At 30.8% G+C, this 27,863-nt stretch overlaps 4 protein-coding genes across 5 annotated transcripts in view; 1 reads left to right on the top strand and 3 right to left on the bottom strand.

Moving 5' to 3' along the window:
* Positions 1 to 2,434, bottom strand: part of LOC126833625 (dipeptidase 1-like) — a 72,614-nt gene extending 70,180 nt beyond the window's left edge. For both annotated transcript variants that reach the window (XR_007684986.1, XM_050565063.1), the window contains exon 1: positions 2,257 to 2,434. The gene's annotated coding sequence lies outside the window, so the exon portion shown is untranslated. The remainder of the gene's footprint in view (positions 1 to 2,256) is intronic.
* A 5,776-nt stretch (positions 2,435 to 8,210) lies between these two features.
* LOC126833384 (histone deacetylase 3-like) lies at positions 8,211 to 10,532 on the bottom strand. The gene is made up of 3 exons (XM_050564682.1): positions 9,602 to 10,532; positions 9,129 to 9,316; positions 8,211 to 9,043 (listed from the first exon to the last, which is right to left on the bottom strand). The coding sequence occupies exons 1-3, from the start codon at positions 10,304 to 10,306 to the stop codon at positions 8,635 to 8,637; spliced, it is 1,302 nt and encodes a 433-aa protein (XP_050420639.1). The 5' UTR covers positions 10,307 to 10,532; the 3' UTR covers positions 8,211 to 8,634.
* A 4,335-nt stretch (positions 10,533 to 14,867) lies between these two features.
* On the top strand, positions 14,868 to 25,065 carry LOC126833382 (protein 5NUC-like). Its single transcript, XM_050564680.1, has 9 exons — positions 14,868 to 15,429; positions 19,121 to 19,321; positions 22,288 to 22,489; positions 22,582 to 22,779; positions 22,887 to 23,041; positions 23,373 to 23,478; positions 23,584 to 23,739; positions 24,324 to 24,527; positions 24,807 to 25,065. Exons 1-9 carry the CDS (start codon positions 15,073 to 15,075, stop codon positions 24,998 to 25,000), a joined length of 1,773 nt encoding a protein of 590 aa, XP_050420637.1. The 5' UTR covers positions 14,868 to 15,072; the 3' UTR covers positions 25,001 to 25,065.
* Positions 25,066 to 26,029: 964 nt separating this feature from the next.
* LOC126833389 (uncharacterized) lies at positions 26,030 to 27,827 on the bottom strand. The gene is made up of 4 exons (XM_050564689.1): positions 27,607 to 27,827; positions 27,423 to 27,519; positions 27,114 to 27,352; positions 26,030 to 26,185 (listed from the first exon to the last, which is right to left on the bottom strand). Exons 1-4 carry the CDS (start codon positions 27,685 to 27,687, stop codon positions 26,108 to 26,110), a joined length of 495 nt encoding a protein of 164 aa, XP_050420646.1. The 5' UTR covers positions 27,688 to 27,827; the 3' UTR covers positions 26,030 to 26,107.
* Positions 27,828 to 27,863: the final 36 nt, after the last annotated feature.

The following is a 27,863-nucleotide window of genomic DNA, read 5'->3' on the forward strand; positions in this document are numbered from 1 at the left end:
AGATTTCAGAACATAGTATATTTATCGTACCAATTTTATTGAAATCATAGATTATATAGTCTTATGGTCAAAATTATTTCGACATAATATAACATTTCATTATTCTTGATCCTTATCAGTTGTCCACAGAATATTGCTTATCGTCAATCCGGCATAGTGACTTTACACGGAACAATCTCTTAACAGGTATACTCTTAACATAGTTGATCGTAGAAATGGAAAAAAGCTTATTTAAGATTAGAAGAAAGATTTAATTTTTTAACTGACGAGAGTTTAAAAGATGAAGAAATAAAAGTAAAGGCAAATAATTTAGTTGAATCCTATAAAACCGATTTGGAATCTGCATTTGTTAATGAGTTTTTAATTTTTAAGAGCTTTTGAGAAACTGGAATGTCTGTCAATGAAATGCTAATGAAACAAATAAATACCAAAATGGTAACAAGTTTTCCAAATGTAAACCTTTCTTTTTAGAATATATTTATCGATTTTTGGGACATCGTGCGAAGGCGAAAGATCATTTTCAGTTTTAAAGAGGGTTAAAAATTGGCAGCGATCAACTATTGGGCAAAATAAATTATCCTCATTATCGGTACTCGCAATTGAACACGAATTGCTCCAAGAAATCGATACCGAAAAAGTCATCGAATCATTTGCAAACAAAAAGTGTCGCAAAAAAGTTTTGTAAATGTAAAGTTATATTTAAGTAATATGCTGCATAATTGTAATTTTTTTTTTGTTAAAATTATCTTTTGTTATTCTTAAATACGAGTGATAAAGAAGTATGAAAAATTATATTAAATAAGGTGTTTTTTTTTAATGTTTTTGACAATTTAATTTTATAAATATATAAAGGAGTAAAATTAATTGTTTTTTTTTCTTCTTATATTGTTATATAAAATGTTATAAAAGTTCAGATTTGATTTTAATGTTGTAAATATTTTTGTTTTTAAAAGCTAAATACTGAGATTTATTTTTTCCTATCCCAAAGAGAAAATTTCTTAACCATCTAAATACTGAAAACTGGATAGGATATCCCATTGCCAGAAATACGGCTCTTTTTCACTGGACGATTTTTTTGCCCAGCAACCCCAGGACCGTATAAGCGCATAGGCTCTATAAACACTGTGCCTAGGGCCTACGATAGTGTTAATCCGGGCCTGACTGAATGAGCTATAGATATATCATTTATAAATACGCGCGTTAGAAAAACATATCAGTTCCTAAAATAGATGACTGATTTAAATTAGACACAAGTGTATTTCTTTATTAAATTTAAATAATAAATTAATTTAATCTACAAGCTGCTGCTTCAACATTGTTGCTTCACATTTATTTCACACATATCACAATAATATTAGCGTAATGGTTTAATTTTGAAGAGGTTAGGGGAGTGTAGGATAGCTCCATCAGCTCCCATAATCTTCCGCCATTTACCCCCAACTTAATTTTAATCATTACATGTTATTACTCCTATGATAATAAATATAATTACTAAATATTGCTACAATTTTTATAAGAATACAAATTTTTGTTTTATTCGACCCAGCTCAACATAGGTACAGCTTATAGGGTGACAGAGGGGTTATTTATAGTAATTTCTTTGTTCCGGCTTATATATTTTGAATCAAAACGTCTTAGTTTAGATACCTAGTCATTTTGAGGAAGCTGATTTTTGAAAATATTCGTAAGACCCGTTAGTGTAAATAAAAAAAAAATCACATATATTACTGGCAAGTGGACACCAGTCCTATCGCAATTAAGAGAACGCCACTCATGTTACTTTTTAAGTTTTAAGACCCTCGCGGTACCGGTAATGGTTTGCAAAAACTTAACTTAGAGCTAAAATTGTTGTGTATGTTTATTATGATATTATTTATTCTACTTTATTGGTAGTTGATTGTTTTATCAGAAAATCATAGCCTCTATAAACTTTCTTAGTACAACTTTCCCAAAAAATCTGATTGAAAATATTTTCTTATTTTTTGGAAAATACGGGAATATTTAAAATGTGGCCCCTTGATGAGATTTGTTCAATAAATAAAATAAAATCTATTCGTTCTTTAAGTTATGTGTTCCAAACCAAATCAAATATTTAAATATTATTAAATAATTAAAAAATATTAAACATAATAAATTACTAAAGGATATCTTGTTTTTGCATGAAAGAACAGCATGTGTGGGCATCAACGGTTGGTGAAAACAATTTGAAATTTATTCCAGTCGCGTAAAATAAAAAAATTAACAGTAATAACTCACTTGCAAATTACGTCACGTCGTCTGCAGTAAGCGTACGCGGTAGTCACCTGTCCGTCTTCCGGCCCATCGTACTCGTACGTACCACCTATAAGCGCGCACGTGTATGCCGGGACAGGCAGATGCAGGACGATTGTGGACCGACGGACTTGCGCTACGCCGTGGACCGCGGTGTGGCTGTGCCGCGCGGCGACTACGACGGCCACGGGACGCGGTTGAATGTGGCTGTGAGGCGGCGGCGGTGGCGCACCTTGGTGACGGCGTTACCACCGACGTTAGCCACCCCTTCGCCGTACTAACGAGTGCGGAAAACGAAGAAATAGGCTGGCAGCGGTGTGGACGACCGAAGGGATGCAGATGTCACGGGCGAGAGGGGTCAAAACCTGGGGGGGAGGGATGGCTTGACCCGAACCGCCGGTCGTACCCGGTGAAAGGCGCCTGAAGACGCGACGCCAATACCGCGGCACCTATTTACAATCACGACTCCCACTCCCCTTCTCCCACTCACTGTGTCGGCTGCTAAAAATTACGGGCGATTTGTAACGGTTACCACGGGCCGCCACGATTTCCCTGAGTGCCTTGCCGCGCCAGTCGCTCGGTACATGTATAATAATAACATGAAAAACACAAGCAACCAACACCGCTACTTACCCCCCCCCCCCTCAAAAAAACCCAATTTCCCAAATTACCACCCTCATACCGGACGTGTTCGATCTCACTGTTGTTTTGGCGTATTCGTTTTTACTGTGATACTGTACAATCTCTTCCTAACCGAACGGAATCGAATTGGAGTATATTATATTAGTTATATGTATTATACTTTGACGGTTTTTCACGGCAAAGTTATTTTCTAAACCAAAGTGACCGAAAAATAACCGCCTAATTGCGTATTTACGCCAAACCGGACAATCGTTTGGGAAAGAATAGATAATAATGTACAAAAAAAAAAAGTTTACAACCTTACATCAAAGCTAAAAAATATAAAAATAGAATATACAGGGACTGAATGGAAAAACTGATTTAACTCAAGTCTAAAATGCAAATCGCAATTAAATGTGCGAGCTGGCACACAACAGACAATAGAAGAGCAGTAATAAGGAGGTCAAAGCTAAAAAACTTACTTCTCTAAAAAAAACACCTTTAATTTATATGAATTCTGCAAATGCTATGATAATTATCAAAGCTATAGAATGTTGAATTTTTTACAATATTCTTTATAATAATTATCTTCTTTTATTTTGTTATTAAAAAAAGTCTTAAGCCTGAGGCTTTAGCGCATTTATATCCAACAATTATTACCCAGCAACTGAAATTATTTACTATTTTAAATTTTGTATAATTTATTTGCATCTCTAATGTTTCATCAAACTAAACAACCGTGACTTTAATTACTGATATTGACTACAGTTAAAAATTGGAACATGCAGATGCAATGATTTTTTACATTTTTGTACAACTTAAACGTCAAATTACTTAATAAGCAATTTCATATTTAATTATATGAACAGTTATGCCACTAAAGAACATAAACTTAAGTGCCACTATGATCATAATAAAAAGGTTTGCTAATATTTATCGGAATAAATGAAATACTAATGGTTTTCTTGTCTTGAATACAATTATGCTGGATGTAAAAAAATAATTTTCACAATTTATTGGGTTTACACATTACTAGAAAATATTTAAGCTATATTTATATATATTTTACTACATCCCAGTATAATAAATAATTATTTTAATTATAATATGTATTAATTTAATATTTACTAACATTTATTTATGACGCACAAGTTCTGTAAACACATTTAAGAATAATACAAATGAAATATAAATATAAATCAAATGACAAAATACTTATACATTACCACAACATTGACATTTCTTAAGGGCAGATTTAAAAATATCAATATTATTGTAGCTTTGGTTACTATAGTAACATTAAACGTGATCATTTAATCTGAATTTTGCTGATGTTACACGTTTTTGTTTATTGCGCTTTGAACTCCTCGACTTCCCAGAATGATCTCAAGAAGTTCTCCAACAATGTAGATTGTTTCTAAGACAAAAAAATATAACTTATCCCTAATTGTTACGTTACAACAATGAAAATCGATATCGACATGACGGCGTTTATGGGTTAACAAAAATTAATCTAAGAGTGGGACACGACTTAAATGTGTACAACGAACAACAATAAATGTTAAAGCAGAAAGAAGATTTTTGCTTTCTAAATATTATATATTATGAATATTCGCTTAAATGTAAAAAATACCCCATTATTAATATGTCATAGCCTAATAATCTAAAGTTTTGAAAATGGGTTATTGCTGTTTGTTTTATTGTAACCTGTGGGCTGTGCTCAATAATTAAAAGAGGTTAAATTTCGAATTTTAAACTGAAACTCGCTTTTGTTGTATCACTTTTGTTTCATATATTTTGCAACAAAATGCATTGTTCCCTTAGAAATAGGCTTAACAATCCTCATCAATCATCCTTTATTTTAGGAAAGTGATAATTCAACGGATGGCAGCAAAGGAGAGTAAAGCAATGTGACTACAAAATAACCATGACATTGAGTTAAATTCATACGAGTAGACACCTAAAGGTAAAGTAAGGTAAGCCAGATAAACATGAAATTATAATTTATGAGGAAATGTTCAAAACATTGACAACAGACAACAATTGAATAATCTGCAGAGTACGCGTGTAAAATGATATGATATATTATGTTATTATCACAATTCAAAATAGTATAAATGATTAACTTATGCAACAAAAAACTATAAGTGTTTTCGAATAGTTTTCATCAGTTGTGTTTGTCTCAAGACCTATTATTATTTTTTATAATATGTAATAATCTATATCAACATAGTAAACACACTTATTACGCTAGTAACATCTATTGATAAACACAATTAACAGATAAGTATGTATTTTTTAATATTAACCGTTCCGCTTTATAAATAAAATTACATCCAACTTAGGTTGTTATAATTTTATAAGTTCCTCCTTATAAATTTTACAACTACTCAATAACATACCCAAAAAAATGTAATTAATTATAATTTATACATAAATAATGATTTATAAAATTAATTTTAAAAATTATAAGAACAATACCTACATATTGTAAATATGATAGCTTAGCAGTAGGCCGTAGCTATGGCAGTCTAGACGACGCCAATGACCGTCTTCCTTATTAATATTACGAAGAGGGTGTACAAGTAATAATATAAAATATTGTGCTCTGATTGATCCACTCAAAAGCTTTTCGTTGGAAAAAATACCGGACATGGCAACACACAGAACGTTTCAGAAAGATTTAGCTTTACTTTGCTCTTAAGTTTCCTATTGAAAACAACTACTTATGGGTTTTGCTTCACAAACCATTGACAAAATGCTTTCAAAGACTTGTTTACTTTTTGTTTGTATATATATATATATATATATATACACATTAATATATATAAATATGTGTGTGTGTGTGTACATATTAGACCTAATAACGGACCGCTTTTTTACTTGGTTTGTTTCATTTATATTTCCTTTTATTTCAGTTTTTTTCTTCTGTTACGAAAGTACGCAGTATACCCGGCCGTTGTCGGTTGAAAGGTCTACGGCGTGGAACAGCGTAAAAATGATGGAATTTTTAATGAAAAGAAAGACGGTTTCAACAGGAGTTTGCACATACATTACACATCGAGTGCATACAAAATAATGAAAATATATACCCATGTGAAGCATTCATATTATATTTAAAGAACAACTTAATAACTTCTTAGAAAACATAATAGGAAAATATTTCACCTTTAAATCGGCTCACAACATTAATGTTTCATTAAATTTAATTATTTATTTCAATATAAATATATTGTGGTTATAAAACTTTGATTGTAACAGATTTTAAATGTAAACAATACCTACTTTTTAGGTGCAATTTAAATTGTATTAACGTTGAATTTATGTTATTCTATATAATCTAGAATTTGCATTTGTCTTTTTGAGACTTTATTTATAATTAGTTTAAAAAACGTTAAACCGCATCACGCTCAGTTTGGAAATTTGGCCATGATGAAACACATTACACATCATACATATGTATCTTCTTCTTTTTTGGTTTTCCGGTCAATTGTGATGATGTCAATACCGGAAAAAAACTATGTTTTTACTGTTTACAATGACGTCTTAATCAATTTTACCCAATATTACGTTGAATAAATAGAGTTGTGGTATTTTATTGTACTCACTCTGTACATAAAATACAAAATTCGTTATCGTGTTTACATAGGTAATAGATATACATTCTATTCTATTCTAACAACGATTGGTATTTGGTTAAACTTATATAATAGTAGGCATCTACTTCAAAATGCACGTTTCCCTGGCCCGTTTTAGTACTGTGTATCAATGGCCGCAAGTCACAACAATACTTAGTCGTCTACGGGCTACTCGTAGTTCATATGGTAAATACACATCAATAGTTGATACTTCACATTACTCAATTATAGCGTCAAGCGTGCATTGTAAACTTGGTCCGTTTACTCTATTACAGTACATAAGCAACAGTATATCAAATTCGGCATAACAATGACTGAATTTTCCACTTGGACCGCAGTAGACATTTGTAAAATTTAAGGTTTGTTAATTAACTTGGCAACTAGAGTTCTGCAAAAAACTCATGCGAGAGCGTACAAAACAGAGCTGATCGACATCAGTGTCTTTGGTTAACTACGGCCCATCTAATTTGTCTTACAATTGTATACATTTTTTATTTTTTATTATTGGTAATCACTAATCATCATGCGTCACATACATTTGCCTTGTGATTTATTTATATCAAATTGACATTGTTGTCAATATATAACCTAAAAGTATAGTTATTAAGAGCGAATCGAATACGTATATACCACTAATGTAAACTAATTGAGTCAAACTTCAAAGTATTTTATTTTTACTTTAAACCCTTCTTATATTATTAAATACGTCAAAGAATTGAATAATAAGTATATTTCTTATAAAATAAAATAATCACGTATGCCACTTGTGTCGAATTAATAAGTCGTGGATGTATAATATACAAACACTTGTCCGCAGTACACTTAATGAGTGGGTAACTCAAAAGTCGATAAACAAACTAAAATATAAAACCATTAATTAAGCCCGAGATAATTTTGGTACTTATGAATAACAAATAAACTAATTATCTTTTATTTATTAAGCTACAAAATATGTTTGGTATTCTCGAACACAAAATTATCTAATTGTTATTAGCTAATTTTGCCGAACCCTACTTTTAACTGTAACGTTACATAACAATGTAGACTTAAATTAGGTAGGCTTCTCATTGGTTATGGAACAATTCTTTTTTAGCACGGCATATACCGGATGATTCTTTTAACGCCCTACATTAGTTTACTCTTAAAATAATTGCAAATTTGTAGTGGTTATTTTTGAAAAACATTTTGATTATACTATATTACTATATAAAACAATATTTAAATTTTTATCTTTTTTAGTATTTTCTAGAGCTTTATCAACTTTTAAAACTTAAATGGTAACGTATATATATTTTTAACTTTTTAAATTAATAATAATTTGCTGAAAAAACTTACTGGTCGATAACCAGTTTTGAAAAATTATTTTCAAAGTTATTTAAGTTTAAAATTTAGGACAGGAGGTGGAGTGCGGTTGAGAAATAGCGCGCAGATAAAAATTACTCTACTTTCCACTCTTAATTAATCAATGTACAATTTTTACATATTTTTTTAATATAAGTATTGGTAGAATATGCAATTTCTAATCCGATTTTCAAGCACACAAATTCTACATTATAAAAATACCCTATTTATTATTTACATAGATATAGATGAAATGTACACAGCAAATAGCAAATAATATCTCATTTTATATGTTGAAGTTACTATTTACAATATTATATACATTGCATAAAATTTACATAGGTTACAATTATTTTAAAACATAAAACTATAAAAATAATATATTGATTGAATATTATTCATGCACTATTATGTTATTTTAATAATTCTTTATCTTTAAATGACATTATTATTTTATTAAACGCACAATTATCAAAAATATCTTATTAATTAAACAATTATACTGCCACTATACCATGACAAAGGTAGCATTTGTATTATCCAAATATTCATGAAAAAGTTGTCAACATAAAAAAAAGTTACTAAGAATAAAATTGTACAGTGCTTGAAAGAATATTGTAGTTAAATAATTAACTATAATAATGTTTCGAGCACTTATTCCTTACACTAAAAAAGGTTTTTAAAAAAAAATCACAGTTAGAATTATCAATATATAAAAACAGTACATGTGATACACAAATTTTCAATAAATACAAATAATTTTTTATCTAGTCTCTTCAAAATCCTGATCTTTATCATCTTGATAAAATTCATTAGGAGCGTCAACGCGCCTATCGAGTTCCACTTGAGATTGCCGTACATCGGGATCAGCTTCGTCTAAAGCAATAGCATTTGCCTCTTCAGCATCAATCGCATCACCAGGTACATCTTGGATTTGAACGCTAGGGGAGTGCTGTACCATTTTTAAATTATCATAAGTATGCTTTACGATAAGTTCCAAGTACTGTTTACTGTTTGCGTTTTCTTGTCGCGTAACAACTTCAGGATGAAGCAAAAAATCTGGAGCAAAGTAATCCCGATATTCATGTTCCGGTATTGTATTACTTATTTCTTCGTCTATCAGAAGTGAGGTTTCATACGTCCAACAACGAGCAACGTTTCTTAACGTGTACCTATAATAATATATTTTAATTTTTAGTATTTGTGTATCATATTGTTGTTTTCACTACTACATTATAAAATATGAAAAATAAATACCCTCCTCCACCAACAGTCAATAATGGTACATTTAAGTCTTTAATGAATTTGACACATTCACCATGACCTTTGGTACTGAGATTAAAACAACCTAAACGGTCACCATTTAGAGAATCAGCACCACATTGAAGAACAATTGCTGTAGGTTGATACAAATCCATTACATGTTGAATTACTGGTTTAAATACCTGTAACATAAAAAAAAATTGTTTTATATTAGTACATAAATATTTAATAAAATAACATAAATAAATAAGTATAAATACTTAAGGTTATATTTAATTTATATTATATTCAAAAAACTTAAGATTAAGTTTACATATTTTAAATAAAGAATTTTGGTTATTAATTATTATTCAATATAAAACAGCTTATATATAAACCTAGGTAAACAAAATGTTTACATATTTAATTTAATTAAAAAACATAACTATAGTACATACAACCTTATTTTGGATGAATTTTTAACAAACCTGTGAATAACTCAAATCGTCAATTCCTTCTTTGAGCGGCACATTTACAGAATAATATCGTCCTACGTCAGCGCCGATTTCATACATATCACCGGTTCCAGGGAAAAACCAATTGCCATATTTATGAAATGATACCGTCATAACGCGGTCCGTTAAATAAAAGGCTTCTTGTACACCGTCACCATGATGTACATCAATGTCAATATACAAAACTCTTGGATGATATTTTAGCAGTTCCAAAATTGCTATAACAATATCATTTACATAACAGAAACCTGATGCTTCAAATTTTTTAGCATGGTGAAGTCCGCCTGACCAGTTTATTGCAATGTCGCAGACGTTTTTATTAAGTTTCATTGCTCCATCCAACGAAGCTCCGGTATACATTGAACAAAAATCGTACAGACCTTCGAACACGGGACAGTCTTCGCCCACATTAAAGTGGTTCAAGTATTTGCTGTATGTGGTGAGATTTTGTGGTGTTACCCTTTGAAGAAATTCTATGTATTCATCGTGATGGAAACGACACATGTCATGAGCACTTGCACGGTAAGGTCGATAAATTTTCATTTTGTTGTAAAGGCCATAATTCAACACTAGACTATGTATGACAGACAACCGATGAGGTTTCATCGGATGTGCAGGACCATAGTGGAAATTACCCACGTCCGGATTGTAGAAATAAAACACTCGTTTGTTAGACATGTTGTAAAATTAATATCATATCAAGTTATACTTCTGATTGGATTACTACCAAAAAAATTATAAATAAACTTTTTGAACTAAGTTATTGAAAAAAAACAGTATTAAGATAAATCAACGAACACAACAAAAATCTCGAAACAACTTAAATTCCAAACAGTAGGTACTTAAATCATATTATTATTTTACTAAGTGTATTACAATTTACAAGTTACAACTTACATTAAAATAATATAAACACAACAAAAGATAAAATAAAACCGATAAACACGAAGTTAGCGGAAGTGTTTGAAGTTTGTAACGGATATCGGTAACAATTGGTTACCAAAATGGTTAAACATTTCAATCATCATATTAATAATGTATCTTCTCTACATTGTGATAACAATCCTGATTCTGCAGATAACATATTATAATAATTATTAATTACTAATTAGTATTTAATATTTATTTACAATATGACCCATAAACTAAGATAATCTCCCTTGACCCTTTCTATTATCATTATCGTAGACTGCAATAATGATGTAATAATAAACATGTGTGATATAAAAGAAGTGCATACTATCTTGTATCGTACAATTATGTATTTTGTGTAAATACATATTAAAGTAGTTTGAGTAATTAAAAGTAATATTTATTACCGAAATAAGATTGTTTTTATTAGATTTTCGTCGACGTTAAAGTCAGTTGTACTGGATTAGTGCATGTAAATTTAAAAGTTAATGACCCGTGTGTCGAGTTTTAACGTCATTTTAATCGTTTTGCTTTAGTTTATTGTTATGCGAAGTGATATCTTCTCTTATTCATCGTCGCAGAATTATATTTGTAAATTTTAGTGTATAGATAGGTAAATATGGGCATTCTTTTAGTTAATAACATTTAAAAAGTTTACCTACAGAACATGTGACGCAAATTGGGGGGGAAGTTTCATTATCCCCAACCACCGGACCACTCAAAAACTTATGCTTGTAGATATAAATAAAATCTAAATGAATTTCTAAATAAATAAATACCTATTTTATTTTAAAATATTTAGATTTAGATAGAAAACTCCTTTCAAGTTTGATAGCTATAAGTACCTAAGTTTTGACTTAAAATTTAAAAAAAAAATTCAATATTCCATGGATTTTATCGTCTAAACTACAAGTACTTGTCGAAACTCAATCATTCTTGAGTGTACTTTCTTAAGCTTTTAAACGGCGGTAGTTAGAACCGTGTGTCTTAAAAATGTACAGTTGGGCGTAATTAAAAAAAAATCATAGTATATCTTGTGTGTTATTTCAATAGAAAATTAAAAATACCTTTGCGATTAGCCAAAAAAATTGGACATTTTTTTCATTTTATCAGACACTTTTTTTGACCGAGATGTACCCATTTTTCGCTGTGGAGACGAAAAGAAATTCAATTTTTAAAGCAGTCTAGTGTGTATGTATTCAGTTGGCAATAACATGGAGGTTTTTCATTAAAGCATAACTAAGAAGAATTTGTTGTGCATGTCATTAAAAAACAAATTTTTGGCCTAATACAAAACATTTTCTAAACTTAAAAAAAAATCACCAATTTTTTTTGCCAACTGATGTAGTTATTAAATTTTACACATTTTTTATGTATAAAATTGTGCATAGGGACTCTATAGTTCGTCCTCGTACTTAAAATTGTTTGCACTCAATTATTTTTATAATAAATAATAATCATTAATAGAAATTAAAAATAGTATAAAATATCATCATACTACTATATGTGTTTAGATTAAAGGACAAGGATACATGACGCGAAGAGTAGGTCATGTTTTACCGGTCAATGTTTTTGCTCTTATATCAAGTCTATACGAAGTCCCATAAACTCGATTTTTTATTTTTTTATTTTTAAATGTTACACAACTTATTGTAACTATGGTGTTCATTATCTGTCACAATCGCGAAGTGTAGTAAAAAACAAAAGCTAAATACCACATAATGCGCTCTTCCAACAATAATTGTTTGTTGTATGACGTGCTAACAAAAACTATTTATTGCCTTAGGTTTAAATTTAGGTCATAAAAAATAAAATAATAATTCTAATTGTATAAATTACAAAAAATAAACCGAAAGATAATGTCGCAATTTTTATTCATAGATTTTTTTGGATTTAGGATCTGGAAAGTTTAATATTTTAATTTGAAATAGTATTTATTTATTTATTTTATTTATTTATTATTAGATTATACGGGCTGGGCCCTTTTGGACAATACAAATTAAAATATAGATACAATACAATAAAATTATAGTTTATACAAAATTAAATTAATAATAAATCATTAAAGGAGGTATCCGCATTGGCAGTCGACATTAGACGTCCTTAAGGCTCATTAGCCATATAATTTGTAGTGGCATACGGGACATAGAATTGGGCGGAGGAACGGGATGAACGAGGTGGAACTCTTAAACAGATTAGAGAGAGTAGGACGGGTGAATCGATGTTATGGTTTAATAACCCTGCGAGGAATTTAAGGCCAGCGAAACGATGGCGCTCAGCTAGAGAAGACAGTCCAAGGTGGGTAGCAATCGGTGTATAATTATGAGGCGAGCGAGGTATATTAAGAAAAAAGCTAGCAAAGCGTAAGAATCTACGTTCTACACGATCAAGCTGTCTTGAATTATCGACAGTATAAAGATCCCAGACTACGGCTCCATACTCTAAAATGGGGCGCACAAGTGCACAGAAAAGAGTTTTTAGCGACACTTCAAGCCGAAAGTCCTAAGCCAACCGCATGAGTAGACCAAGAGTTTTGAAAGCCTTGCAACATACATATTCAGTGTGAGCACTCGGGTCGAGGTTGTAGCTAAGCTTGAAACCCAGGTCTATGACGTAATCGACAGCCCAAGAGACAGCAGTACCTCTAAGGAAGTATAAGGACATAAATGGAGATAGAGATCGAGTAAAGGACATAATTTTGCATTTCGAGAGATTAAGTGATAGACCCAAGGTAATGACCACTCAGAAAAACGACTTAAATCCGATTGGAGTTTTGCGCAATCATCAAGCTTGCCTACGCGCAAATACAGTTTGATGTCGTCAGCAAAGCATAGAAAGTGACAATGGTGTAATACAAGAGGGAGGCTGTTAATAAATAAAGAGAACACAATTGGCGACAGATGGCTGCCTTGAGGGACACCCGAGGAAGCAAGAAACAAATTAGACTTAATATCAAAAACTTTAACCCATTGGTATCTGTCACTAAGAAAGGATCTGAACCATGACAAAAGTAGATCGCCAAAGCCAAATTTTTCAAGAATATGTATGAGTGTCATATGATTGACCGAGTCGAAAGCTTTTTGGAAATCGATATAGACTACATCAACTTGTTGCCGACACTGGAAAGATTCGTAAATATAATTATTGAATACAAGATTGCATGTGTTAGTATAACATCTTGGGCGAAAGCCATGATGTTCCTCGATGAGGATAGAATTTACTGTTGGTTGAATGGCGTTTAGAACTAGGGATTCGAAAATTTTAGAAATATGTAACTGGATGGAAATGGGACGATAATTGGACACATCTGATAGATTACCAGATTTGGGAATCGGTGTAACTGAACTGAACTTAAACATAGACGGAAAAAGACCTTCATCGAGCGATCTTCTAAAGAGAAGCCAAAGTGGATAGGCAATAATTGATCTCAGTTCAAATAAAAAATGACCAGAGAGGCCATCTCTCTATTGAAAGTTGTATAGGATCAAGGTTACATTGTTTCCATTAAACAAGACCATGTTGGGGGGTGATTTAATGGGTCGAAACACTATAATTTTTCCTCCAGTTCACTTTAAATTTTAGTTTATATACCTTACAAAACTCTCCCCAAAATTTAGCCAGCGATTGATCAGACCAATTTAAAGTGAACAAGAGGCTAAATCAATATTGCATATTTGTCTACACGAACTTATACCACAATGGTTTGGCTATAATTTTGTAAACAATTTAAAAATGAAAACCTCATACAAAGTATACAGTTTTCGCTTAAAATTGTATTTATGTAAATTTTATTGCAAAATTGTAGATTTTAAAACGTTATCACATTAATTGTAATGGAACATTTTTTTATACAATTATTAGAATCCAAGTTATTTTTCATTTGTTAGTATTATGCAACTCTATAGTAGGTAATTGTTTATATTTTTAGATAATGTCTAGACCTTTGAGCTTTGTCTTGTGCACGTGTAAATCTTATTTTATAACAGCTCAGTTCTTCAGAAACACGCAACCAATCATATTCCATTAGTTTTTTTGTATGAAATAGCGTCTCGTTTTATAAAAAAAAAATGCTTATGATTTAGAAGTCATTTTTTTTTTTTTACACAGCACTCGTGAGTGGCTAAACAACGTTTCACGTGAAACGTCTGCTGAAACCTTGCATAGACATTTGGATAATAAACCAACTGTTTCTATTCCGAGTACCTGTAATGCTTGAAAAAAATAGCATTATGACACTGGTTTACGATTTTATTAACGGATTTATTGAACCTCTCGACCACGGAATAGATAAGATACCAAAGCGTAAGCTACCGAAAAAACTACGGCGGCATTAATTATCATATGGCCATTGCGAGAAGATCCGTTTTTGCAATGGTAACAGCCAGCTGTCGTTTTGAAAAGTAACGACAGTTTCGAAAAAGAAAATCGTTGTACCGCAGTGTGGGGTGTAGCGTCTCGCGGAGTCAAATTATCGAGTGCACGTTTGTATATTTTTGTCTGTGCGCGTGCAGTCGTCAGCTGGTTGATACAATATGTGGTCGCGCCGCGTTCTGCTAGTCGCGGTGGCGGTCTGGGCCACGGCGGCACCATCCACTGCCGAACTACTGGAAATGGTGCTTTTGCACACCAATGACATGCACAGCCGATTCGACGAGACGGACGCGTATTGCAACGAGTGTCGTGAACAGGATATTGCGCAGAACATATGTTACGGCGGATTTGCTCGAGTGGCCGCAGTGGTTAAACAGGAAAAAGCCAAAGCCAAGGAACAAAACCTGCCGTCGTTGTTCGTGGTGGCCGGCGACACTTACCAGGGTACGCCGTACTTCTCGTTTTTCAAATGGAAACCCGTAGTCGACTTTATCAACCAACTCAAACCCGACGTCACGGTAAGTTAACCATAATCGTATAATAATAAATTCAGGATAGCTTTCTATCTTATAAAAATAGATATCCCTGTAAAACTTCAAGCTCATCCTGTCATATTATAAAATACCACGGATTTTTCTCTACGGCAGAGTATATTTTTTGCTGATACTATTAAAAACTATTTACACAGGAAAACGCCTTATTTCGATTTAAAAATTATTAATACTAGGGTTTGTCGGTGTCTACCATCTGCGTCGAATCATAAAATAGAAAATAAAAAGATACAAAATAGATAATAATAATATAAATAATACTAATAGTAAATATTAATAAATTATAATAATAGATAATAAAAATATACATAATAGAAAACAAAAAGCAGAAAAACTAATTGGAAGACATTTAAACAACCCCCTTCCCCCGGCCAAATACTCTAGTAGGAAAAACTCTTAAACGCTTAGTTAAGTGGTCCGATTTCGATCATTTTTTTTATTTGAAAGAGGAACATCTTTTACGTCCGTGTCGATCTCATAACTCAATATTTTTAGCCCTTGGGTCTAAAACTGATAATGTAAATTTTTAGCAAAGATTTTTAATGAGTTAGACCATTAAATATGTAAATTAAATAACCTTTTATCGTGTAAAAAACAATACTTTTCGATCAAATTGAAAAAGTTATCAAGTTTTGTAAGCAGCCTATGGGAAATACAAATTTTAAAGGTAATTTTCCAAAAGGTACAATTGGTAAGATTGACCAATTTAGATCCAAGGTATAGAAATTGAAATATACACATGCGTAATTATAAGGGGGGACTTGAGGGTTGCTAAGCCTCCTCCCCTTCCATGAGATTAAGAGTAAGTTAAAATAGTATTTGCTTTTTGCTAAACAAAATAACAATTTGACTTCTTTCAAGTGCAAACAAAATTGGCGCATACTAGTTGCATCCGGAAAACTATGAATTGCATCCGATCCTTATCGTAACTAAAAAGGTCAATCTACAGCTGTAGTTGCCTATTATTATCGTTATTACTAAACCGTGAAAAGTAATTAGGTGACAGAAATGCTTAGTGCGATAATGAAATGTTCCATCAATATACAATACCTATATTTACGTTTGATAAAAATTCCAAATTTGTAAGTTTGTAGTTGAAAACATAACCATACCATTCAATTTATTATAATTTTGCTTTAACAAATTGTCATCTTTATATATTATGTCAATGGAATCTAACGTAATATGAAATTCATTTCAAGATTTAGGTACTTTTGCCAAAAGATCACACGATTTAAATTTTTTTTAAACATAAAAAACATCTTTAGTTGTTAAGGTACAAGAAGTATCAACGTTATTTTCTATTAACTCAGCGTGTAATAATTTTGCAAGCATTTCGCACAATGCCATTTTGGAAGTGGCTTTTCTTTTTAAATGATAACTAATTTTTTGTTTTATGTTCTATTTTTGCAACTACATCGGTTTTTCATAGACGTTATATTTGTAAAAAAATGATAAAAGCTCTTAGCGCGTTCACTATCAGTTTTCTACTCAACGATTGCAACGATAATCAAATGTCTACCAATAACTTACTTTAATTCATTGAAAAAATTATACCCTAACCTATTTACCTAACTACCAATTAATTTCAACATTTTTATAATTAAGTAATTAGTGAAGATATTTCAATAAAATTAAATACATTAAAATAAAAGTATTTTTTACGATATTGGGAATTACTTGTACTGAAATTGTACCCCGTGGCACTCAACATAAGGATGCAACTAGTATAAACCTTTTTAAGTTACGATATTATTTGAGTTATGATTTAGGTGCCATCTGGGTGAAATTCGTAAATACAATTTCGTTCTACTTGTTCTTGAGATGCATCGAATAAAATACAGAAAATGTATTTGTTACCTGAAATTCAAAAAACTTATTGTGAACTATATCGTTAACCCAAAATACTTACCTGTTGTATAGGGACATAAATAGAAGATCAACCCAGAGAGGCACAATTAGCTTAAAACTTAATAAATAACTACTAATAAATTGCTTAAACTATAATCTTAACATATGCAGAATATTATAAATATATATGTAATATTATAATCGACTCCTAGAAATAATTTAATGCAATTTTCATTTAATGTGTTTTTTCCAAATTTTTTGTTTTTCGTTATAAATGCTTAGGTTTGTATGATAGTAATTAGTAAGTCATGCTTAGTTTTCAAGGAATAATAATAATGGTGCCTCATTAGTCGTGCACTATTGGTTATAATAGTCGTTTAATCGTATTTGGTGAAATAATTTTTAGTATGTATTTGGTTGTTAAAACTAAAAATATGTAAATAAAGTATTGTATACTATTTTGTACATGAACGTACATATGTCCATAACATACGTTCCGTACACTACACACACACATGTAATATCTAAAACACACCTTACACCTAGCAACTTAACCTAGGATATTTGGCCATAGAACAAACCACTTTAACTCTTTAATGACTTGGAATACTTTTCCTTAACGCAGGATTGTAAGAAAAGTGATACTTACAGTAACTGTTGTAAAACACAAAAAGATATAAATCTATGATTTAACATAATAAATATACGATTAAAAAGGCGAGTTTCTATAGCATACAACTCACTATATTTCTGCACCTAGAACAATATTTTACAATCTAGGCAGCTGTAAAAATACACCTTGTTATTTAAAATAACTAGATAATATCATATATATATATATATATATATATATTCATAGGCAATTCAAATCTCAGGGCTCCTACAAATTTTCTCCTAATTGTTTGCAACTTGTATTAAGTATGCATCTTTTCTATGTTAGCATATAGGCATACACATTTTAGCTTGAGGTTAAATTTTATTGACTAATTCCCTTTATAATGTGCCTTAATGCAAATACATATTTATCAGCCCCTCCTCGTACACCAACATACACCAACAATTAACACATGATTTGCATGAGTTTTAAAGCCATTTTACTGTCAAGTTGTAATCTCGACATGTTTGTACCAAACTTATATATTGTATAAATACTCCATAAAGTAATCGGCATAGTAATATTTTATAATTGTCAAATCCAACGACCGACAGCAGAATTTCAACATTTTACTACACCAATAATTAACACGTGATTCGCATGATAATGGTACAATATAAACATATCTACGTAAGTTTGGTACAAACATGTCGAGACCACAAATTGACAGTAAAATTTTATTTTAATTTTTGTTGGCAATAATGCGCATTTTTTTAATTATAATTATTATGTTGTGGTACAAATCATTATAGCAAGCTAAGCAGCACAAGAGCATCCAGTTTAATTGCACCAAAGACCTTGAATGTATTTTTTAAATTCTTTAAAACGGTGCCGGTACTAGGATTCTAGAAGCTTTGCTCGCATTTAATTTCTAAGACCTTTAGCACCTGATTTGAGTCTCAATGGACCGAGACCATTTGACTATGCGGTTCACTGCCTTGCCACAAGGGTATTTGTGGGCTTAAAATACGAGTAATAATAGTAAATAATTTATATAAAAAAATAATAAACAATTGGCTGCAAAATAGTCAACGACCGACGTTCCACAATTTAAATAAATTAACGTCAGTCTGATTTAGAATTTCTTAAAAAATTTGGAATTTGAATAGGAAATTTACTTTTTTTAATTATAAAACATATTGTTCATTGTAGACTTTGGGAAATCACGAATTCGACGGCGGTGTTCAGGGCTTGATTCCATACTTAAACCTTACGACAAGCATACCTGTCGTCGTATCCAATATGGATCTGACAAAAGAACCGGAATTGACAAAATTTATTCGTACGTCTTATGTGTTGACACTAAATGGTACCAAAGTGGGATTCGTTGGATATCTGACACCAGACACAAAGGTAAGTATCTATCGGCTACCACGTAAAAACACGCTGAAGTATATTATCAATAAAAATTGTATATTTGTTCAATGAGATTGAGTTATTTTATTAATTGCGGTTACGGTTTAAAAGCGACGTAATAAATATTTTATAAGTAAAAAATGACTACAATTTTAGTGGACAAATTTTTTGTATAATTAGACATACGATAATCTCTTTACGGTATTACCAGCAATTTTTATATTTTGCCCTCTATACTAGCCTAAAAACGAATTTCTAAAATATTATAGCAACGTTGGAAACAAATTTACACAAGTGTTGTGACGTCGAATCCCGAATGTTTATTAGGCACTAAACAAATGCATCGCTTGAATAATAAAAAAGTCGCGACTGGTGTTCGTAATATGAAACAAATCTAATCAAATAAAGGATTAAAATTTAAAAAGAAAAAACATTTCACGCTTAGTAAAGTGTAGTTCCTTCAAGCGTGTCTATCTCTAGTCTCTAGTAACACTACATTACGGTAATAATAATAAAAATATTATTTTACGGCGTAATGATCAAAAATAAAATATACATTTCGATACCAAAGGATTAAAGCATTAGATGTGTTTTATTGGCAAGTGTTAATCACAAACACGTGATATATCGTTTATTTGCAACCAATTTCTGATCAATTTTCTGTCTTAAGTAGGTTCGTAAATAACTAATAAGTGTTTTTTAATAAGCCCTTTTTCTAAAAATCTTTCGATCATTTAACAATAACGAAATTACCATTACTAAATAAAGTATTTGTTATTATATACCATCTGTAAAAATACCTGTGGATCAAGGGCGCCCACAGGGAGGGGGCAGGGGGAAACTTCCCCCCTAGCATCTCCGCAATTAAAATAAATGTATATTCAATATCCCAAATTTGTAAAATCTATTACAAAATCATAGTCGGCCCCCTCACTGAATTTTCACCTGCGGGCGCCCTTGTTATGGATAAAAAAAACCGTCTAGCCTTATTTCTTTAATTAGTTTACTACATGGCATAGCCAAGTTAGTAATGTGGTAATACTAGACTCAATATTTTTAGATTGCCAAGTAATTTAGACGATCTTTGACTGCATTGAAAGAGCGGTGCACTGCAGTATTTGAAGTTAGACAGTATAATAACATGCGAATGTATTACGCACTTATGTACGGATTAACATAAATTTTGCTATGCTCTTGCATACAAATATTGATTTAGGTCCTGAAAAGTTTTTTAAGGCACTACGGGAATGTATACATTAATTTATAAAATATACATCCAAAACTTTAGAGTACTCTTCCTGTAATGAGTCAGATTTTTGTCCTACTTCTGTTAATGGAAGATCTGACATGTTGTGTCATCTGACATGACATCTGTATGACCCATTGCCTATTGATGACTCACCTTGGCGTAATTTTCTTTTTGTCTTTTGATAAATTTTATAATATCTTATATCCGTTTTTAAATTTGTCTATACTAAAGTGTTTTACAGTGAGAAAAGCTGCTTCGCAAGTATGTTATACAGGGTGTTCCAGCATGAAAGGTAAGTAATGGGTGATTGGACATCTGGGGACCCCCAAATAAGCCCCCTTTCCATTTTTTTGATAAGTCAAAATTTGAAGGTTTCGACAGTTGAGTAAAAAAATAATGACCTAAAAAAACAAAAAATTATTCCATGTTATTCAGTGCAAAAAGCTCACCTTAAAAGAGGGGTCACATCATTTTCAGTCTTTTTCAGCCCCTAGCTCTTCTCTTATCATTTTTTTCTTACCTCTAGTCTCTAATCATTTATCTCTTATCACTAATATCTTATTATTTATTTCTTACCTCTTGTTTCTAATTATTCATCTCCAAACTCTTATCATTCATCTCTAATCTCTCATAAATGATCTCTTACCAATTATTTTTTTTCTTTTTTCTCATATTAATTCTGTCTTAGCATTTATCTTTTATCACTTATCATTTATTTCTGGTCTCTAATCATTTTTCTCTTATCATTTTGTGAGTTAGGGGCCGAAAGGGACTGAAAATGATGTGACCCCTCTTTTAAGGTTAGCTTTTTGCACTGAATAACATGGAATAATTTTTTGTTTTTTTAGGTCATTATTTTTTTACTCAACTGTCGAAACCTTCAAATTTTGACTTATCGAAAAAATGGAAACGGGGGGCTTATTTGGGGGTCCCCCAGATGTCCAATCACCCATTACTTACCTTTCATGCTGGAACACTCTGTATAATGAATTAATGATTGTTAAGTTATAACTTATCAAATCAATTTTTTTTTTTTCTGGGTTGAAATTATTGAAAGTACATAGATAAAGTTGTTACATGTCTATAAAAAAGAGCTGCTCGGAGAAACTGCCCCTCCCTTAAACTCGACACCATGGGCAAGACATAATTTGTGTTTACGTTAAAAAAAACGTAATAATTTGAATTTCACGTTTATTTTTATTTAACTAAAATATTATTTAATTGCCAGTAATTAACTAATAATTTATTTTACACTAGACAATGACAAGTATATTTTTGTTGTGTGCCGATTTTTAAATGTCCATAACGATTTTTACAAACGTTAGGCTCGCATATTTACAATACTAAAACCCCATTAATCTGGTTTTTATATTTTTCTTTAGGGATTTTTACATGTAAGCTATATTTACTGCTAATATTTCTGTAATAGTTCAATAAGTTCCACTAAAAAAACAAAATCCAATTATGTCTGTGATCAACGTCAACTTTGAAGCTAAAAAAACAAATATAATAAATAGGTTTAATCAACATAACCATTTGTGATTTGCCATAAATCACTAAAACCTTGCGCATTTGCAATATGTATTGTCCAAGTTATTTGTTTTTTTTTTTTTAGTAAAAAAACAACCCATTAACACGCGTTTATGTCCATTTCTAACACACCTGAAAAAATGCTTACTGGTTAGACTTAAAAATTGACGTTCTTATTTCTTAGAATTTAGCGCAAATCGATGGCGTTCAATTATTGGATGAAATAGAAACATTGAAAAAAGAATCAAAACGTCTACGGGACCAAGGAGTAAATATCATCATAGGTTTAGGACACAGCGGCATCGAAAGAGACATACAGATTGCGAAACAAGTGGAAGACATCGACTTGATCGTTGGTGGTCATTCGCACACTTTTCTCTATACCGGTAAAATATAGAGATGTTTATTGAGAAATACTTTTAGACTTAACATTATTACTGCTATAAATTCAAGATTATTAATTACTTTGTTTTTTTAGGTGAACCTCCTGATATCGATAAGCCGATGGGCCCGTACCCTGTACTTGTAAATTCAACGAACGGTAAAGTGATACCCGTTCTACAAGCGTACGCACACACCAAGTACCTAGGTAAAGTCAATATTCGATTTGACTCTGCAGGAAACTTGTTGGAAATCAACGGCTCTCCAATTTTATTAAACTATAAAATTGAAAAAGGTAAAAAGTATAAAAGCTAAAAGCTCATAAAAACGTTGAATTACTTGACAAACTTTTTTAAGAATCTTGTGTTCATTTTGATTGATTTTTTACCGTTATCATCTCAGATCAAGAAATGGAAGCGATTGTCAAACAGTGGAAACCTAAAATTGTCGAAGTAACAAGCGTAAAAGTTGGTCATACCATCGTCGAACTAATGAATACATGCCATACATCCGAGTGTAATTTAGGAAATCTCATAGCCGACGCATTTGTATTTTACGTGAGTACCAACTTGTAAACATATACAGGTTGATTCTTTTGTCATGGGCCACTCAATATCTCATTGGGTTTAATTAATAATTGAATTATTTTTTTCAGTGTTTTTATATAATGTGATCTCAATTTTTCCTAACCCCCTCCCAACTTAGTTTATTTGATAGCAACTTTTGAAACTTTAATGGTAACGCATGTCGCATACATTTCATTGACTTTTTTAATTGAGAATAATTAACTAAAAATGTTGACTGGTCGATAACTAGTTTTGGATATCACCCTATATTATGTAGCTATAAAAATGTTATTTTTAATATATAACCAAAATCAATTTTCAGAACCTTCGAAACACCAATCAAAGTATAACACAATGGACTGACGCCTCAATTGGAATTATTCAAGCCGGCGGTATTAGGAGTTCCATAAATGAGACTGGGCACGACGGTAAAACAGACTTTTAACCATGAAAATAATATTTTAGTAAAAGATAATGCATAATGCATTACAAATATATTGGATTAATCCTCATCTGTAATGATTGTTTATTAGGTGATATTTCTATGGGACAGTTGTTAACTGTTATGCCTTTTATTAATAAATTAATAAAACTAACAATTCCCGGAAGCAGCGTCTTAGAAGCATTTGAAAATAGCGTTTTTGATTATGACGCCACCAGAGGCAGCAATCAATTTTTACAAGTATCTGGTAAGATTACAGTATTTTGTTTACTGAGTATGCAAAGAGATACTTAACACTAATGCTTTCACACTTTAATGCGGAGCTGTGAAGGTATTATTTCAATTTCTATTTTGTGTCTGGACCATAATATCTCTAAAACCTCTAAACCAATATCTTCATGCAACAAGTTCATAATCGTACCCGAAGGGTAAATACTTTTCCTATCAAAATCAAGAAAACCACCAAAATGTACACATTTTTTAACTTAAAATTACAAAATGCTCTTAAATTTTTAAAAATAGTCTAATTACTTAAAAACTTATGTGGGAAATCTATAAATATAATGGAGATGGAGAGGAAACATTTTATTAAAAAATGATTTATACTTCTCATGATATAGCATTGTGACCTCCCACACAAATATATTTCATCTACACTGTGCTGTTTTTTTTAAATTGTATTATTACAGATATTTAATTAAAATGTAAGTTTATCTTGTACATAAAATAATTAAATTAAGTCAAATCAAATTATCCTATTAATAAAATAGGACTTCAACTGCTTGATATTTTTGTAAATTGATCTCATTTAGTTGATTTTTTCTTTTCTAGGAGCATTGGTGGAATACGACATAACTAGGCCTCCAGGAAACCGAGTAGTTAAGCTTTTCCTCCGATGCAGAGAATGTCAAGTGCCCAAATATGAACCCATCATTCTAAATGCCAACTACACATTAATCATGCCAGAATACATAGCTATGGGCGGAGATAAATTTACTTCATTCGCAAAAGAACCTAGAGAAACTCAACCCATTGGTTAGTAAAACAATTTTGGAAAAAACTTTTTTTGTTTCTAATTTTTCATCTCTTAACAAGATAAATACACATCACATACATAACAATAATTTAGTCAATTTGAACAATTTTTTTTTCACTTGCTTATTGTAGTTTTACAGTATATTTTTTTTCGAGTTAGTTTTCCATTATAGTTATTACGACATAAATTAGAATCTGTTTTATAAATTACAGGGCACTTCTAATGGTGTAATTAAGATTTCAAAGTAATATTAACAAAGTGTTTAAATTATTTTAAAGGTGTAGAAGACTACAATGCAACAGCCGTGTACATGAAAATGATAAGTCCCATTACCGTTGGGGTAGAAAACAGAATCAGTTTCACAGTTAATAATGACAGTAGCAGTGCAGCTAATCGATATGCAAGAATTACAGACATTTTAATCATAAGTGTCTTGACCGTATTTGTTCACCAATATTATTATTTCCTATAAATTAATATATGACATACTCACATTTGTAATTATAAAAATATCCATTTTTAAAAATTTTCGTTTTGTATACTTATTATATTTAAAAATTGTATACAATCAAATAAATAAACAAATGTTTTGTTATATAAGAATAAAAATGTTGACATATTTTTTTCTTCAAAAAAATTATTGAAAGCATAAATATTATTTAACTTAGTTATAAAATGTGTTTTTAAAGAAATTACTATTTAAATTAACATTTCTATTTATGGACAATAAAAATAAAATAACAAATACAAACATTTTCTTGATATTTTCCTTATCTTTCGACTATCTTAATGAAAATCATACTTATGCTTAGGGGCGATTAGATATTTTAGCAAGGGGCTAGGAATTTACATACTTTTGGCTTAAAAAATTAGTTTTTCTTTCAAGGAAATAAAAAATGTCCTTTTTAAAATTTAACTTCTTATTAAGTGCCACATGTTTATACGCAGTAAATTCAAATTGTAATCTACGAGTCTATCGGTTATTCACAATTATACTCAAAATCTAATTAGAAATTGTGAATAACTAATAATATAAATTAACAAGTAGAGTTATAACTGCAACTAGCAACACTGTGTTCAGTGATGTGAGAGCCTCATGGGCGGACATTTGGCCTTAAGAAACCCTTAAAACTTAAAATAAGTGCTACATTTATTTTTACTTCAACAAATCTCTCACTAAAAAATAAATATAGGTATTTCGAAAAGCACTAATTTTAAGTTTTAAGGTTATTTTAGTATCCCAACTCACAAGCCTCCCCCTCCCCCCAAATGTCACTGAGTGGTCATGCTTCAACTTCTGAACAGCCGAAAATCCCATAAATAAAAATAAAGCCAATTACTCTTCAAAACATCATCCCAGTAAGGCATATTTTTGAGTAAAAAAAATTTACATGTACTCCTTATAAATTAAAGAAAAAAATCAGAAGGTAATTTTTGACATAGCCTAAAATGTAAAATAGTATAACTCTAAAGGTTGTATCAGTAGAACATTAACAATGGGTAAAATAGTAAATGTTTTATTAAACATAAACAAATGTATACATACTTATACATTATATAAATTTTTCATTTTAAATCATTACTTATGTTTTACAACAGTCCACCCATCTTCGGCTTCAGGTTCTAGTTCTTCATCACTAGACGAGGATTCTTCCTTCTAAAATTAAATTATATTAAAACTAGTTTTACTTGCCAAAAACATAGAGAGGTATTTTATTAGACCTAAAACTTTAAAGTTCATCCATTCGTCTTCAAAATCAAGAAAAACACCAACAAAATTTACATATTTTTCAACATAAAATTACAGCACTCCATAACAGCTTTTTTAAAAAAGAGTCTAATTAATTCCAAATTTGTATAGAATATGTTTTAAACATAGTACTGCCGATAAACATTGACAAACCAAAAAAAATATCATGAATCCTTTCCCTTTAAAGGGATAAAAATATTTTGTTTATTTCAATTTTCAAGCAAAGTTTTAGGGATTGAGGGCTGAAAATGTTACCAAAGGTAGATCTAAAATAAGGCTATAACTTATTAAAATTATCAGAAGTCAAATTTTTTTTTATTAAAGAAAACTCCCAAAAAGGGTAAAATTACACTGTGATTGAGTAGTCAATTTCTAAGTTCTAAGTCAGCGGGTAATGGAAATATTTTCATTGTTTTGTTATTTTTGATAATATGTTTAACTATGGCAACACATTTTCATAGACAGACGATCAGCCATAATCGTATCTACTTTAGTACTAAAAATGTATTTTTAAGCATATAATTATCATTAAATACGATGCTTGTATAAACGATATTTGTAATTTTATCTGTGAATACTAGACTTACTCACTACTACTACTACTACTACTCAGTTATGTTTAATACTTCTTACTATGATAGTATACACTGTGCTTGGGCCTTGGTTTGGACTGTATTGGTTTGAACCTACTTACTACAGATTCGCATCAAAGCATTTATTTATTAGTGATTTTATCAATTTCAGTTATAATAATTCCTGTAAACCTGTGAACTCCCTGTCCCCAATGAACTGGCTTTTGTTAACTATGAATGAGATATAAATATTTGACACTTACATTTTGTTTAACTCGTGTTGATTTTACAGGAGCAATCTGTATAGGAATAGGAATTGGTAAAGTTCTGAGTTCATCAATTACACGCATACGGCCGACGTTTGCTTGATTCCAATCGCAATAGAACTGACATATGTGTTTTCCTAAATCGTCTGCGGACGAATCTTCAAGTATTACATCAAATCCAACGTCCATAACGTCTTCAATTATGTCCGATACTCCAGTCCAACATGATTCGTTTCCTAAATTATTATTATTATTTCTAGTAAACCTTACAAACATTCTCTCTAATTATTATTTATTAAAACAAACCAGATTTTTGTAGAAACTCATGTATGTTTTGTATTAAATCACTGACTTTATAGTGCATCAATTCCGTTGTCCCGCCCATTCCATGGTCAATGGCCATCTATTATAAATGAATAGAAAAATTATGAAAATACTAAAAAGTTAATATAGTTAAAACTAAAATCAAAATATGCCGACAAGAACTTACTTTCAGAGCAGTCCAGTTATTGAAAAGAACTCCGATGACATGTTCGAAATTAGTATTCTCGTTTAATATAAATACTGACATGATGATAATTACTGTTGTTGAGTACAATACAAATTAGCATACCTAATATAAATCCATTGAATTTCAATTAATAAGTACACACTAAGAAGTCTAAAATTTAAAATAGCATGCTAAACTAAACTCTAAGACTCAAAAGTTATCAGCGTAACAGATAAGTGATAACTGACAAGTGATAA

This window comes from Adelges cooleyi, unplaced genomic scaffold (assembly GCF_023614345.1).
Source record: "Adelges cooleyi isolate 19-005CV unplaced genomic scaffold, UGA_ACOO_1.1 ACOO_flye_CR_arks_rails_tigmint_CR_PRNA_2, whole genome shotgun sequence".
Lineage (NCBI taxonomy): Eukaryota > Metazoa > Arthropoda > Insecta > Hemiptera > Adelgidae > Adelges > Adelges cooleyi.